The 17,301-nt window shown below is 41.8% G+C and overlaps 1 protein-coding gene across 7 annotated transcripts in view; it reads left to right on the top strand.

The window, feature by feature from the left end:
• Positions 1-17,301, top strand: part of celf5a (cugbp, Elav-like family member 5a) — a 654,186-nt gene that overhangs the window by 63,069 nt on the left and 573,816 nt on the right. For all 7 annotated transcript variants that reach the window (XM_039766812.1, XM_039766810.1, XM_039766811.1 and 4 more), the window contains exon 2: positions 4,729-4,811. In XM_039766812.1, coding sequence (XP_039622746.1) covers positions 4,729-4,811 — 83 coding nt within the window. The remainder of the gene's footprint in view (positions 1-4,728; positions 4,812-17,301) is intronic.

Below are 17,301 nucleotides of genomic sequence, written 5' to 3'. Positions count from 1 at the left end.
ATATATTTTTTTTACCAATTCAGTTACAGTGGTGTGAAAAACTATTTGCCCCCTTCCTGATTTCTTATTCTTTTGCATGTTTGTCACACAAAATGTTTCTGATCATCAAACACATTTAACCATTAGTCAAATATAACACAAGTAAACACAAAATGCAGTTTTTAAATGATGGTTTTTATTATTTAGGAGAAAAAATCCAAACCTACATGGCCCTGTGTGAAAAAGTAATTGCCCCTGAACCTAATAACTGGTTGGGCCACCCTTAGCAGCAATAACTGCAATCAAGCGTTTGCGATAACTTGCAATGAGTCTTTTACAGCGCTCTGGAGGAATTTTGGCCCACTCATCTTTGCAGAATTGTTGTAATTCAGCTTTATTTGAGGGTTTTCTAGCATGAACTGCCTTTTTAAGGTCATGCCATAGCATCTCAATTGGATTCAGGTCAGGACTTTGACTAGGCCACTCCAAAGTCTTCATTTTGTTTTTCTTAAGCCATTCAGAGGTGGATTTGCTGGTGTGTTTTGGGTCATTGTCCTGTTGCAGCACCCAAGATCGCTTCAGCTTGAGTTGACGAACAGATGGCGGACATTCTCCTTCATGATTTTTGGTAGACAGTAGAATTCATGGTTCCATCTATCACAGCAAGCCTTCCAGGTCCTGAAGCAGCAAAACAACCCCAGACCATCACACTACCACCACCATATTTTACTGTTGGTATGATGTTCTTTTCTGAAATGCTGTGTTCCTTTTACGGCAGATGTAACGGGACATTTGCCTTCCAAAAACTTTTGTCTCATCAGTCCACAAGGTATTTTCCCAAAAGTCTTGGCAATCATTGAGATGTTTCTTAGCAAAATTGAGACGAGCCCTAATGTTCTTTTGCTTAACAGTGGTTTGCGTCTTGGAAATCTGCCATGCAGGCCGTTTTTGCCCAGTCTCTTTCTTATGGTGGAGTCGTGAACACTGACCTTAATTGAGGCAAGTGAGGCCTGCAGTTCTTTAGACGTTGTCCTGGGGTCTTTTGTGACCTCTTGGATGAGTCGTCTCTGCGCTCTTGGGGTAATTTTGGTCGGCCGGCCACTCCTGGGAAGGTTCACCACTGTTCCATGTTTTTGCCATTTGTGGATAATGGCTCTCACTGTGGTTCGCTGGAGTCCCAAAGCTTTAGAAATGGCTTTATAACCTTTACCAGACTGATAGATCTCAATTACTTCTGTTCTCATTTGTTCCTGAATTTCTTTGGATCTTGGCATGAGGTCCAGCTTTTGAGGTGCTTTTGGTCTACTTCTCTGTGTCAGGCAGCTCCTATTGAAGTGATTTCTTGATTGAAACAGGTGTGGCAGTAATCAGGCCTGGGGGTGGCTACGGAAATTCAACTCAGGTGTGATACACCACAGTTAGGTGATTTTTTAACAAGGGGGCAATTACTTTTTCACACAGGGCCATGTAGGTTTGGATTTTTTCTCCCTAAATAATAAAAACCATCATTTAAAAACTGCATTTTGTGTTTACTTGTGTTATATTTGACTAATGGTTAAATGTGTTTGATGATCAGAAACATTTTGTGTGACAAACATGCAAAAGAATAAGAAATCAGGAAGGGGGCAAATAGTTTTTCACACCACTGTATTTTTGTGTCTCGTCTCATATACATTACAATATACATTTATATTTGTATACACAACTGGAGTAGTTTTGCATAATTCAATGGTAGTCTGTGAAGCTTGCATGGGTGAATTGACCATGTGCTTGTTGAACAATCTTGAATATGCACAAGTCTGAGGCATATTGTCTTCCTGATAATGTTTTCACTCACTTTCCTTGAACTGTTAATCTTATTTTGTACTTGTCTTTCGGTGTACACTTTTTTGTTGATATCACGTGACATGCAATGTTATCAAATGAATACGCTGTGTCTGGGCTGGACTAATGACCAATGATTGAGGTGGGCAGGTGGGTCTTCAGGTCAAATGGTCATTTGAACACGTTACATTTTCATTCATGAGAGTGTTTTCTGGAAGTGGTTAACAGTAATTTAACATGGGTGGACTTAATAGGGTGACCGACCAGGTGGGCTCAAATAAAAGGTATTTTTTCTCAGAAGTTTTTAAGGCCACAACAATTGTCACATAATCAATAATTAAATCCAATATGCCCTAAGCAACTCATATGTTGATATATTCTTTAAATAACAGATATACAGTTTATGTATAATGTCAGTAATGGATTAGTGTACTTTAGAGTATTTTTCTCTTTTTACATATCTTATAGCTGCGACTGTTGGAGAAGCAAATCCTCAGTATACTTGCAAAAATTCTGTCTCTTTCATGGCACTTTACAGGCTGCAATACTTCAACCACTGCTTGACAAACAACCATTTCATTCTGGGACGTGTTCGTTGCATATGAAGTTGGTTCTTTGTTCCTAATATGTAGACAAAATAATAAAAAAAAAAAACTTTCTTGTCTAGTTGGCTACCTAGCAGGGCCAAGAAACCTGAACGTAACCTGTGTTATTGTATGTAGCAAGAGTCCTTATAAAATCAGGAGCCCTTTGCTTTTTCACAAATCTGCTAACCTATATTCATGGCTATTTGTGGAGCTTGTTAAAGTCTAATTAAATAAAGGTGCTTTCCTAAACCTTCATGTGGATGGTTATGTTGGAATCCAGCAATGGTTTTGCATTGCTCTGAAGAACCACCTTAGGCAACGTAGGCTCCTTCATTTTAAAAAGTGTGGTTAGTACAAGTGATACAAATGGCACAGCAATCTGAGCAAATCTCAATCACACTTCAAGAAGACAATATTTAATAAACAAAAAACTTCATTTGATAAAAGAAATGAGAAGTGAAGATACACCAACATTCAAAACAGTTAACCCAATCTCAGAAGGCACCCAGATGTTATGTCTTTTATACATTTCTTCTTCTTCTTTTGTCTGCTCCCATTAGGGGTCGCCACAGTGGATCATCTTCTTCCATATCTCTCTGTTCTCATCATCTTGTTCTGTCACACCCATCACCTATATGTCCTCTTGCACCACATCCATAAATGTCCACTTAGGCCTTCCTCTTTTCCTCTTACTGGTAGCTCTATCCTTAGCATCCTTTACCCAATATACCCAGCATCTCTCCTCTGCACATGTCCAAACCAACGCAATCTCATCTCTCTGACTTTGTCTCCCAACCGTCCAACTTGAGCTGACCCTCTAATGTCCTCATTTCTAATCCTGTCCATCCTCGTCACACTCAATGCAAATCTTAGCATCTTTACCTCTGCTGCCTCCAACTCTGTCTTCTGCTTTCTGGTCAGTGCCACCGTCTCCAACCCATAAAACAAAAAATACAAAGTTCTTATATTGCCACAATTACAATAAGTAGACAAAGAAAATAATAAAGTCTGAATCATTGTCATTTGGGGTCTTCATAAAAAATGTAACAATTTGCTTCAAAAGGTAGAAGTACATAATAAACAAGAACACATCAAATATTAAAATGTCCGCTTCAATTTAAATGTCTAATTATTGTAGTTTGTTATAAAAATGTGTAAATTCCATTGAGGGCAAAATCCCTAGCTAAGGATGAAAAATCAAAAACAACATTATATTCCTAATCACTACGGTTGAAATAGCCTAAATTAATACAATACATGCTTTTGTTTAGAAAAATATAATTTTAACCTTCTGGGAGTAGCTCTTCGAGGGTTAGAACCACCACTTAAAGGTTCAAATATCAAAAATATCATTATATGCACGACCAGCAACATTGAAATAGCATAAAACGACACACCCCATCCATGCCTATATTACTAAACCCTATTTTTTCAAAAGTTTGTGAAAAGGAGTAACTTTGACTACATGCGGCCCATTAGCAGGTAAACTGCTGTGGTTCAGCTGATGTGACATGCACAGGTTGCTGAAGACATCTATCGATATCCTCTTTATCATAAGGGTGCAATTTCCTGCATCAAATATGGTCCAAAAAGGGCCTAGGGGTCTAGATGGACAAAAATAGTGAGGAACCCCAAAAAGCTTTATGTCTGTCAGAAGAACACAAAAAACATGGTTTTCTGTCATTTCAATATTGTTAATGTACTTGTTTACTTTTTTCAGTTTCAAAGTCAGTATTGTGAATGTGTTAATGTTAAGTGAGCTCTACTTCATTTTGTAACTCTATATTACAAGTAGAGAATGATCTTCACATTGGGATCTAATGTAAATTATTTAGTGGTATGGCTGTGGCTCTAAAAAATGCATCCTTAATGGTTTGTGTGCCACCCAAGCCTGTGGTTAGGACGTTGTGATCTTATGATTGGATGGCTTAGCATGTGGATCACATGACACGAGTAACGTAAGATCTGGGTATTGTCGATATTATTTGCTGTTGTTCAGCATTGGTCACCATAGATGCCAATTCATTCAGAAACTTTGTTATGTCTGTTCTGAATGAAATCCTGAGATTATTTTTATTTTTCTCCATGGTATAAGTAACATGTAAAAAATATAATTTTGGGTGGTGGTATTTCTTTAAGGCAAAGATCAACCCTGGATGTGGCACTTGTTGATTGTTAGTGAGGAATCACCTACATTATTTTTATTTTATTTTGATTTATTTGGCCTTGCAGCTGTTTTCTATGTATATTTACGTCTATGATGCCTTGGTTGGTGTGTTACAGTAGTTACCAACAGTTGGCAGTGTCAGTGACCTCTTGCTGATTTTCTTTTTTCTAGGTTGTGCCTTCCTCACATACTGCGCCAGAGAGTCGGCCATCAAAGCCCAGAATGCCCTGCACGAACAGAAGACACTGCCAGGGGTAAGTAAATGCTCATCTGTTTTATTCTGAACATTTTTATTTGTGGACAAACTCCAAGAAGAAAATCTGAAGAAACAAAAATCCATTATAACAGTGATGTGGCTGCCAGCTGACCCACACTAGTGGGTATGATGCGCCATGTTATTTATTTATTTCTCTTTATGGTGTAATTTTGGTATCCAGATACCAGGATCTCTAGAGTCTTTCCAATAGCATCTGTGAGTTGAGGAGTTTTGCCGTTTGCAGCGCATGGCAGGCATTACATAAGTTACACAGTCCCAAGCATTCTTTCCTGCTCTGCCAAGTAACTTGGAAAATAAAATGAAATAAAATGTCACAATAATGAAGGTTTGCCCCAAATAATTACACATACCCCCATCACCAAAAGCAAGTCCATTTTTCTGTTCACAGCCAGAAAAGATTTACTGCCATCTATGTAAGAATGCTCCTAGCCTGTAGTCGAATTCACACGTTGAGTTTTAGTAGCCAATATGATCGCTGGCAAGAGCCTGTTTTTACTGAAATGAGTCATGGGGGAGCTTTAGCCTGTAATACACATGCAGTAAATCTGAGGCCGGATGGGCTCTTTAGAAATGACATGTCTCTTAAGGAGTTAAACCTGTGGCTCTGTGAGATCTGACAAGACCAGTTAATGCTGAGAGATGACATGTTCAGACCCAAGGGGATGAGGGCACATTTACAGGTAAACGTGATGTCACAGTAGACACCACATTTGGTGACACTAAAATATGGTGAGGTTTGACAGCCTTGGATGCTAATGGGCAAAGATCCAGAAAATATTAATGTATGTCAGAATATGACTCAAGAAAGCTGAAGGGATAGTTTGAGGTGTTGCGCCATAGTAGCCTGAGCAGATTGGTCTGCAGCACAGTCGCCCTGAGATATGGTGTGGCGTGAAAGGCTCGGCATCTACAGGCGTCTCACATTACAGGACTTGTCCAGTAATTTTCATTTGTAGCCTTCATTTATGTAATCTTAATGAGTCAGTCAGTCAGCGGCTCGCTCCTGTGGTGCCGGTTGTGTAATGTGACATGCTCAGTGACTCACTCCAGCTAGTCCACAACTCACTCAGATAATATCAGACTGATTTTAGTTGTAGGGATGGGCTGTGTTTGCATCAGAGCCAGCAACCAATGAACGCTCACCCGAAAGTACAATGCATAGAATGCAGCGCCAAGGAATAAGGAATGTGGGTGTTCTTGACCTCATAAACAGAAGGGAAGCTTGTCTGTCTAATGCAGGGGTGCCCAATACGTCGATCACGATTGACCGGAAAGGAAGTACAGGTAGATCGCGTTGCATTCAAAAAAAATTTTCTTAAATGTTAGTCTACCATATATCCTTCCTATGGCATTTGCCACTTGAGTGACAAACAGGGCGGCCAGTCTGAGATCTCTTTTCTTCTAACACACTGGTCATCCCGCATGCACGATCAAACTTGTGAGCTACTGCAATCTAAGTGATCTAGTTAGCCTTCTAAATATATATCGACTAAAGAAGGGATTTAAAAAAAAAAGAATCGTTGTTTATGGCCTGGATGTGGAATTGGAAGAGGATTTTTTTTCTCACAATGTCACAATCGAAGTGCGTTTGTCTGATCTGTCAATCTATCTTTGCTTTTCCAAAGAAGAAAAATGTGGAGAGGAATTTTCGAACTGTTCATAAAAACTACAAAACTGACTTCCTTCCGAAAACCGATGTGAGAAAGAAAAAAGAGAGGGAACTAAAATCACAGTTAATCGGACAGCCGTCATTTTTCACTCGGCTGAATTCAAAAGTAAAGGCAGACACACCGAAGTATCGTTCTGGGTGAGTCTCTCGATCATTAAGCATAAGAAGTCCTTCCAAGATGGAGAGATGATTAAAGATGCCTTCGTTGAGGCAGATGGCTAGGGAGAAATTCCTGCTGAGATTTCAAGACCCCTGGCCGGAGAAAAATGAGTTTCTCCTTGTCATTAAACATACAGAATACAAGCAACTTAATAACGATCAATGGCTGCTAGACTTGGGATTTTTTTTCCGATCTGACCAACATGTTGAATGAGCTTAATTTACAGCTGCAAGGAAAAGACAAAACCGATGGTCAATATGATTAGCTCAGTTAATGCTTTCAAACGAAAAATGCAACATCTGTCCTCAAAGCTGCAGCGCCTTGATTTGGGGAACATCCAAAACCTCGCGTCAGAGCTGGAGACGCAATGGAAGGCGTGTGTGGAACTTGACAGCATACGCTACACAGAGCAGATTGAAAACTGTCTGTCAGACTTTATCTCATGGAAAAAAGTAAGGATTCGAGTGCTGCCTAATGTAGCGGAGTAAGAGTAGCGTTTCTTCTTCACAAATGTACTCAAGTAAAAGGAAAAAGTATGGTGCAGTAAAACTACTGTTAGAAGTACAATTTTTTTAAAAAGTTATCTGAAGTAAATGTAACTCGTTACTAATCACCTCTGATACTCAGTATAAGTATATATTGTCATAAAAATGAGTCCAAGACATTATAAAGGTTTGGGGCAGCCACCCGTATATTGTTTTTCCCAGCTGCAAAAGGGTTTTCTTGAATCAAATACACGATGTGAATATCACAGAGTCCAAAACAGAACTGGCTATAGTAGCCTAAGATGGAGACTTTAAAGGTCTTGAGAGGAACTGATGTCATCAAAGGGGCCGGAACCAGAAGTGATGTCATCAAAGGGGCCGGCTTCAGAAGTGACGTCATCAAAGGGGCCGGCTTCAGAAGTGACGTCATCAAAGGGGCCGGCTTCGGAAGTGACGTCTTCAGAGGCACCGGAACCTTCCAGGATTAAACCTTGCAGGATTTCCCAGGAAAGGTCTGTAGGGAACTGAGAAAGGCAGTCAGTGCACTCCGCCGCCCCCTGGACGGATGTTTTATTACAATTACTCGAGCCCTTTAGCTGCCTCCTACTCGCACGTGTATATATTTATATATATATATTGTGGCAGTAGGGGGCGCTAGTGCTCCCTTGAACCCTCAGGGATGACTCCAAACACCAGGTAAAAGTCCAAGACTTTTAATTATTATTCCTCAGAGTGCACCAAGCACCTTCCACACTACTCATATATCAATAAACTACTCTATTCACAAAACACTTAACCACTCCTCCTCGCCCAGACACTTTGCTCCTCTCCCACCCAGCACAGCTCAGCGTCTGGACTGAGGCACTGTCCTTTTATAGCCCCTGACCCGGAGTTGTTCCTGTCCCATCAGTCCACAGTTCCTTATTCCTTCCGGGTCAGGGCAATCAGTCCTTTTCTTCAACCCGGGAGCACGTCGTTCCTTCCCGTCACATGACCGTGACGTACTCCCGGGTCATATAGCACAAAAGAGCCCCCCCACAGCGACTCCTGGTGGCCCCCAAGGTATCCAGCAGGGCTGTGAATAAACACTACAAAGTCCATAAGGCCCTGCTGGACCTCGGGGCACGATCCTGCTGTCGGGAGAGCTCCTCCTGGCGGCCTGGGGGTGAAGACCGGCATGGGGAGCCGGCAGTCCTCCACAATATATATATATATATATATATAAAATATATATATATAGATTGATTGATAGATAGATATAGCATTTTTAATGTAGGTAGATCATTTTGACCTGGTCATTTTAAAAGTAGCTCACAAGCCGAAAAAGTGTGGGCACCCCTGGTCTAATGTCTTATGTTTTATGTACCTCAGCAGAATGGAAAAATGAAAAAAAGGGCAGACGTTGCGGCTGAACTCTCTGTAGCTTTTATCCCTTCATTCAGCAGCACCTCCATCAGGCAGCATATTATTTGTTGTCAGTAAAAGGGCTGAGCACAGTAGTACTGCAAGGTCGGCGTGCAGTAACTAAATTTGATATGTTAAGCGATTATCATTCGTTTAAATTGACATGGTCTGGCGACAAGATCGGCAAAGTACAGTTGGCAAGTCTGACATATTCTACGACTAGACGTTGCATAATGTGGCATTGGCTTTAAGATTTACAGCTGCAAGACACTGAAATCTATCAGGATCAGACCCTTGGATTCTGGTGATCGGGCAGGATAAAGTTCCAGGAAGGTAAGGCTCTGAGCAACTGAGATGTGGCAATTTCAGCCACTGATTTAAAGACAAAGTTTTTTTTCCACTGAGATCAAACACACAGAAGAACAGTCCATTGAGAAGTGACAATGACATTGGGATGTAAAGCTATAGTATGCAAGGGAAAAGGCTTAAGCCAGGGGTGCCCAACTCTGGTCCTGGTGGGCCGCAGTGGCTGCAGGTTTTCATTCTAACCCTTTTCCTAATCAGCGAGCAGTTTTCGCTGCTAATTAACTCCTTTTCCCTTCATTTTAATAGCCCTGTTTTTTAAGGATTTAGTGTTCTGAATTGATTCGTTTCTTCATTAAATGGCAGACAAACAGAAAAGAGACGTGAAACGAGCCAACAGATGACCAGCTAAACTGCATCTCCTGCCAATTTCACTCATCCAGTTCTTAATGAGAAGCCAATTCTTGCTCTTATTGAATATCATGAGTTGTTGCTGCTCTCATTCTACCACAGCAGACTGTTGATTCTCTGTTTGTTCTAAGACCACCGTCAAGATGTTTTGGTGACCTGAGCAGACCAACATGGCCGAGCCCTTCACCTTCCTTTATTTTCAGGTGAGCTTGTCAAGTGGCAGCTCGTTTTGTGTCTCATTATTGTTTGGCTGCTCATTAAGGAACAAGAAACAACTAAAGGGACTGAGTCACATCAATGAAAACTACGGCAAAACAAGTTAATCAGCAGCAAAAATGGCTCACTAATAAAGCAGCCACTGCGGCCCACCAGGATCGGAGTTGGACACCCCTGGCTTATGCAATGTAAAGGTGCAAGTCACTGAGACCCAAGAAGAGTAGACTTTGAACAGATTATTGTACAGAAAATTGTCTATACAGTAGATAGGATTCAAGTCCCACTAGTAAATCGACAGAATTCTGTTATTCAAGACAATCAAACACCACTTTGGTTAACTAACACATTACTCAATCACAATCCAATGGTTAAAAGCTGCAGGGCACTGATATCTAGTAGGATCAGTCAGAACTAGCAGCCTGCGTCTGTATTTCTGACTATATCGGCCTCAAGGTGGCTCACATAGTTGTACACTTGAATGTGACAGGCTCTACTGTACTTCCATGGTGGTAAAGTTCCATGGTAGATAAAATCTTACAAGGTCAGTCTCCAATGAAGTGAGAGTAAAGGATGGATGTTGCGGGTCCTTTCAGCAAAGCTGTAGGATTTTAAGAGCAGATAGACTTGGATTTTAGAGAGATGAAGATACCAACTACAGATATCAAATATAATTAAAACCCTATGTGTAAAGGCTTTAGCCAAGTGAGATCTGACAAGATCAGGCCGAGGTATCACTTGAGGGCTGACAAGATCAAACTGTAGAGGTGTAAGGCTGACATATAATGGCATCTATAACTCATTGACTTACATTAGACTGCAGGTGCATAATACTGCGCAATACTTGTAACAGGATTAGAGTCCAACAAGATCTGACAAGATCAGCCTCTTGTGGTTGTTACTGATAATTAATAGATTACAATCCAAAGGGATAAAACTGACAGCTACTGATGCACGGCAAGATCAATCAGCAAGTATAGCACCAGCTGATTGTAGACTAAAAGTATCATCCTCCAGTGGTGCGAAGCCCAGAACTTACCACAAATCCTGAAAGTTACTGTACATGCAATATGTCTGACAGGATCATACTTCAATTGTGGAATACTACAATATTACAAGATTTGACAAAATTATTTTTCAATGTGTTGAAACTCTAAGCAACAGTGGATTGACATAAATCAGTCTCCTATGTGGTGAAATGCCCAATAGTGATATTTAAAAGGATTAGAATCTGAAGGGAAAAGCTGTAGGTTACTAAGATTTTTCAAGATGTGACAGGGATTAGATCAGTCAATAAAGCACTGACATTATCAGCCTCTTGCGATTTAAAGCTGTCATATCTTGGGATCTGGCAGAAAATTGCAAGAAACTAACAGTAAATCTGCCAGGTGTTTGGGGGATAGTGTTCTGAGATCTGATGCAATTCGGTCCCAGGGTGGTGAAGCTCAAAGCCACAAAGGGTTGAAGAGATCAGTCTCCAGAGTGGTTCACATACTTATTAGCGGCGTTTAGCAATATTAGAATTTAAGATTGCTACTGAAATCTGGTAAAATGTGTCATGGATGGAAGAAGGGAAGGCTGCTTTCCTCAGCCATCTCAAAAAGTAAAGCTGTTGTTATGTGCTTTTTTTACAACTGATAAAGACTTTTGGCTCAAGGTGAGGTCCTCTGCAATGTGCACTCTGGCAGTTCAAAGTATCATAGAATGCAGGATCAGATTGTGAGTTAAATGCAGAAGGTAACCAAGATCTCAAAGGTTTAGATTCAGGCTTTCTAAAGCTTAAACAGACTTACATTAGAAAGGAACAGGATTCACAGAGGAGCAGCACGCTGGTTGCCTCACAACAAGTAGGCCAGGGTTAACATGTTTATGTGGGTTTCCTCCGGATGTTCCAGTTTCCTTCCAAAGTCCAAAGATATACGGGTTAGGTGAAACGGTGGTGCTAAATTGGCCCCTTGTGTGTGTGTGTGTCCACCATGTGGTCAGCTGGCACTCGGTCCAGGGATTGTTCCTACTTTACACCCATTGCTAGCTGGGATAGACTAAAGCTCTCCTGCAATCCTGTTCTAGATAAGATTGGAATACAAAATGGATGGAGGATTCAAAGATACTACACTGCAGATTAGTTACTTCTTTCAGGATCAGTGACCTGACAGGAGAACAAAACTGTGGGCCAACCTGATCAAACATCAAAGTTGTGAACTTGGAAATTATCGTTAGCTATCAAGAAACACAAGCTGAAGAGAGTGGTGTAGGTTAGGAACACTGCAACCCTGCAGCAAGAAGGTTTGTGCCCTCTACACAATCTGATAATATTTATTAAAAGAAAGATAAAAAATGATTATTACAGTAAGTGACGTTAGTCAGACACAGAGGTGTAGTAGTTAGGACTTTGGACTTTAAACCCTGAGCTTGTGGGTTTCAAATCCCACTACTGACACTATATGGCCATGAGCAAGTCAGCTACCTGTGCTCCAGTTAGAAAGACAATAAATATAACCCAGGGATGGCACAGTGGTGCAGTGGTAGCGCTGCTGCCTTGCAGTAAGGAGACCTGGGTTCGCTTCCCGGGTCCTCCCTGTGTGGAGATTGCATGTCCTCCCAGTGTCTGTGTGGGTTTCCTCCCAGAGTCCAAAGACATGCAGGTTAGGTGCATTGGCAACATTGGTGTGTGGGTGTCTGTGTGTGTGTGTGTGTGTGTGTGTGTGTGTGCGCGTCCTGCCCGAGGTTTGTTTCCTGCCTTGCGCCCCGTGTTGGCTGGGATTGGCTCCAGCAGATCCCCGTGACCCTGTAGTTAGGATATAGCATGATGGATGAATGGCTAAATATAACCCAGGGGTGGCGCAGTGGTAGTGCTGTTGCCTCTCAGTAAGGAGACCCGGGTTCGCTTCCCATGTCCTCCCTGCATGGAGTTTGCATGTTGTCAGCGTGGGTTTCCTCCGGGTACTCCGGTTTACTCCCACAGTCCAAAGACATGCAGGTTAGGTGCATTGGCAGTTCTAAATTGTCCATAGCGTGTGCTTGGTGTTTGGGTGTGTGTGCCCTGTGGTGGGCTGGCACCCTGCCCAGAGTTTGTTTCCTGCCTTGCGCCCTGTGTTGGCTGGGATTGGCTCCAGCAGACCCCCGTGACTCTGTAGTTGGGGTATAGCGGGTTGGATGATGATGGATGGATAAATATAACCCATTATGTCTCAGATTGTGTAAGTCACCTTGAATAAAAGTGTCAGCCAAATAATAATAAGGAATCCACAATATCCCTAAAATTGAAGAAGAATAATTGATAGTATAGGCACAACATTAACTGCCTAACATAACACTAGTAGTGAGACAGCAGGCTGACTGCACTAAAGACAAGCGAGGCAGTGCCAGATGTACTGATGAGTCAGGCGAGCGGCTGGAAAATGAACAGCATTAACTTTGCATTTATACACTGGGGCGCCACATCACTGATCATGCAATAAGTACACCGAATACACTGTTTTTATTGCTTGTGTATATTTGATAGTTTTCCTCATTTTTTAACTGTTCACTGACATTTGTAAAATAAAATGAGTATTCCACTATGTTAAGCATTACTTTAAATTGTATTTTGTGTTCCTAAGAATTACTTATGAACGCCTTGAAATCACTTCATTTTTTCTTTTGTCGGGCTCCTCTTCACTCACCGGTAAGTGAAAATTCCCACATATGGTATACTTACTGTTCGACTCATGTTGATATCTAGTTATGTAATATGTTAAGCTGTTAGAAAAAGAAATCATTTTTAGGTCATTAATAGAATATATTTTGGGCAGGAAATGACACCCTTATGGTAAAGAATAACTCAATAGGTGTCTTTATCAGTAGCAATCTGAAGGACCTGGACTTGTACGTGCCACATTAAAAGAACCCGAGACGTTCACACCCTTATGGCATACAACAGGATTGGTGATATAGGCACGTGGAGTGTCATTTTAAGCTATTCTGAGGTTGCCGATAATGAATATGATAATACTTTGGTATCTGATTCTTTACCAGTGGTCCTAGCCCTCTAAGAGTCACTCCATCCATCCATCCATCCATTTTCTAACCCGCTGAATCTAAACACAGGGTCACAGGGGGTCTGCTGGAGCCAATCCCAGCCAACACAGGGCACAAGGCAGGAACCAATCCTGGGCAGGGTGCCAACCACCGCAGGACACACACAAACACCAAGCACACTCCAGGGCCAATTTAGAATCGCCAATCCACCTAACCTGCATGTCTTTGGACTGTGGGAGGAAACCGGAGCGCCCGGAGGAAACCCACGAGACACGGGAGAACATGCAAACTCCACGCAGGAGGACCCGGGAAGCGAACCCGGGTCTCCTAACTGCGAGGCAGCAGCACTACCACTGCGCCACCGTGCCGCCCAAGAGTCACTCCTAGTCACTAATAAGAAATTTAAACTTAAGCGTGCAGGATGTTATTTTAGACTATTTAAAGGTCGGTGAATATGATGCTATTTTTGATTTTTGATGCTTTACTAGGGATCTAGCCCTCTATGGACCACTATCAGAGGATAAACTATATTAAGTGTCTACTAGAGTTGAGAATTTTTGGACTTTAAACATTTAACTTGGAGCATATGTTCTAATATTTAAAATATTGAACGCAACAATTCTTTCCTGTACTTCTATGTCACGTAGTAAATCATTACATTTCCACAAATGAGCTAATTCAGAGTTTTTTGAGTTCTGAATGTTTTTCTGACTTAAGTCCCCAGATGTCTCCTGTAGACTTCTGTGCCCTCTCCCCTGCACTATTTGAGATGCATGTTCGTTATCATATGTCACTTTGTACACGTGACCATAATGACCCTCTAAACTTACTTACATATACAGTACTGGCTGAAGGCAACTGTGCTCTGCCATGATCAAACTCCAAACGATAAAACAGAACAGCACAGTAAATGGGATACATCAGTCCAAGACTCAAAAAGCTTTGTCCCCACTGTCCCACTTCCTGGTGCTGAAGGCAAAAGCTTTCAGCCAGGGTACAGGGTAGCTAGAGAGTTTCACATACAGTAAAAGCAGACCTCCATTTGCATGGCATGCTGGTGAACTGGCAGTGATGACCATCAGAGGTGACGGCTGAGGTAACATAAGCCAGGGCCTCTGAACTGATTTTACAGGCGCCATTGTCTCTGCAGATGCCGCTTACTCAAATCTGTAGAAATGACCCCTGTTGGTTGATGCTGACTCTAAGTAGATCTGCCAGTTGTTTGTTTGCAAAATACTGCTTGATATGCAGTTTGCCAGAGGCAACGGTGTAATTAATGTAAACTAGGGATCCTCTGGAGAGGAGTAATGAGCGATTAACTATCAGACTTTATTATTAACTCTCTGCGTGCTGCGCTGCGAAGGAGTCTTCCCAATAAGAAACCCTTAAGTGCTACGGGAGGCAGTAATGAGGGTCTCAGATTGGCTGGACATTGTCACATGACCAGAAAATGTGAGCCACACAACCTCACATCATGTGCTTTATTTATTTATTTCATTTCAACAACTTTCCTCAAAGAGGATAGCGATAGCTCCTATCTGTACCCGTTAACAATACCAATTACGCTGAAAAAAATAAAATAAAATAAAAAATAACGGACTCACTTTCGCCTTTTGCTCTTTTTTATTATTTTTTATTCTGATTTGTTCGTTCCGGCAGAATGAGTTTTATGCAGTGGAGGCCTTCTGGGAGTCACAAGTGAGGGAAAGACCTCCAGCTGCCTCCCAAGGCCGAGGTGAGGGGGGATGTGGGGGAGACGAGATGGCAGGCTTCAGCTTGGAAAAGGAGCCGTGGCTCAGTCCCATTTTTAATTTATTTCACTTCCGTCCCCTGAAATTTATTAGACAAGTGAGAGATACGGCATAGAGGCCCCGGCCAAGGTCGCCTGCCAGCTGCCTGTTTCAGCAATCTCCCTGGATGACATATGTCACCTTGCAGCCCACTGTGTATATGACTTAGTCGGGGGGAGCGAGGGAGTTTAGGGGTGTGATGGAGGATGAGGGGGGTTGATACAATTTATATCTATTTTTATTTATTTACTTCCCTTTCAATTATTTCCACTTCTCCATTTTTTGTTCCTTTTCTAAGCCATATAGGCATGGAGGATTCAGGTTTCCATCTACTTACTTCTTTATATTTGCACTTTTTTCTTTTCAAATCCACCCCATGTTTGGTATGAACCGCTTGTCCGAGATTTTCACATAGTCGGCAGGCATAGCACTAGTTCTTCTTTTCTTCTTAGGCCTCTCCTCCAACATAGCTCCTGCCCTTCTGGGTTGTGTCCTTCAGTGCTGTACTACAGCTGGACATGACAATCCACCCAGAGGAGAGAGATCCACATGGCAGTGACGTGACGGCAGCAGTCTCCTCTACATCCCAACATAAGAAATTTGACAAATGAGAGGAGATCGTTCAGTTCTTCTAGATATCTCATCCAGATACTTCTTAAAGGTTGTCATGGTTCCTGCTTCAACTACATGGCTTGGTAGTTTGTTCCAGGTTCCCACAACACTTTATGCTTACTGGCTTCAATCCTAAATGTACTTCTCCTTAATTCCCATTGATGTTCTCGAATACATGATTCACTCTTGGGCTGAAAGAGTTCTGCTGGATCTACTTTAGCAATACCTTTGAGGATTTTAAAGACCTAGATGACTAGTCTAGTCTACTCTGCTGGAGACTAAACAGGTTTGTTTTCCCCTCTGAGCCTGTCCACAAATGTACTTGTAAGACATGTCCTAAGTCCTGGGATGCACTTGGTCGCTCTCTTCTGCACAACTTCAAGTGCTGCTCTGTTTTCCTTGTAGTGTGGTGACCAGAACTCTCTACCGCACTAGTGTATTAAATATCATTATAGTAGGCTGGCAAAGAAATAACTGGACTTGTACTTCTGGAATGAAGAAAGAAATGTCCAGAAGAACTGAGGGGGTCTGCAACAGATTAAGAATGGCATTGACAACTGCCGGAGAGCATCTGTAAGAAAAAGTGAGTTTGATTGATGGTATCTATGAAAAGTTAAGGTGAGACAACATGTACGAAAAAAATAAACCTTGAAAGAAAACAAAGATATGCAGGGCATTGGAAATAAGGCTACAGACAATAAGGATCAAGGCAGATTTTTTACTGGAAATTAAGGATAAAATGGGCAACGGAAAAGACTCTGGGAAAGGATAAGGAGAAACTAAAGGGGGCTGCTGAAAAGCCAGGGTTGTCTGCCAGTTTAGAGGATGGAGAAGGAAGCTGTGTAGGTGTGCAGGGAAGATTAGTATGAAGAAATGAGAGGGATGAGACCAGTGGAGGACAGCAGGTTGGTAACAAGAATCGAGAGAAGCTACACGTCTGTGGTAGGAATCTGTGGAGAGACCAAGATCTAGATGAAGAGATGACCATGCCAGGACAGTAGTAAGCAGTGCTTCTTTTCTAAGTAAAAAGGTGGGGGTACTCACACAAACTCTTCCATGAACAGGATTTTACAGGAACTTCCATACTTTCGACATATTTTCTGATGCTCCTTCTGCTTCTCTTGATCGTTGCTTACTCTTCCTCGCAGCAGCCATAGATCCACATATCTATCTGGGTTGAACTTAAGAAGCAGAGGTCTTATGATTTTCAGGAACTTCAGTGCAGAGGTTGTCTGTATTAACAAAGGTGATCTCGATGGGGTGACTATCAGATTCATCTGAGAAGTCAAGCAAAATGACACCTTCCTTTTATTGACTAACCTGAAGAAGGGGCCTGACTTGCATATTGTAATCTTTTTAGTTAGCCAATAAAAGGTGTCATTTTGCTGGACTTCTCCCTA

The sequence above is a fragment of the Polypterus senegalus genome, chromosome 10, assembly GCF_016835505.1.
Source record: "Polypterus senegalus isolate Bchr_013 chromosome 10, ASM1683550v1, whole genome shotgun sequence".
Lineage (NCBI taxonomy): Eukaryota > Metazoa > Chordata > Cladistia > Polypteriformes > Polypteridae > Polypterus > Polypterus senegalus.
This window is presented reverse-complemented; position numbering and strand designations above follow the sequence as displayed.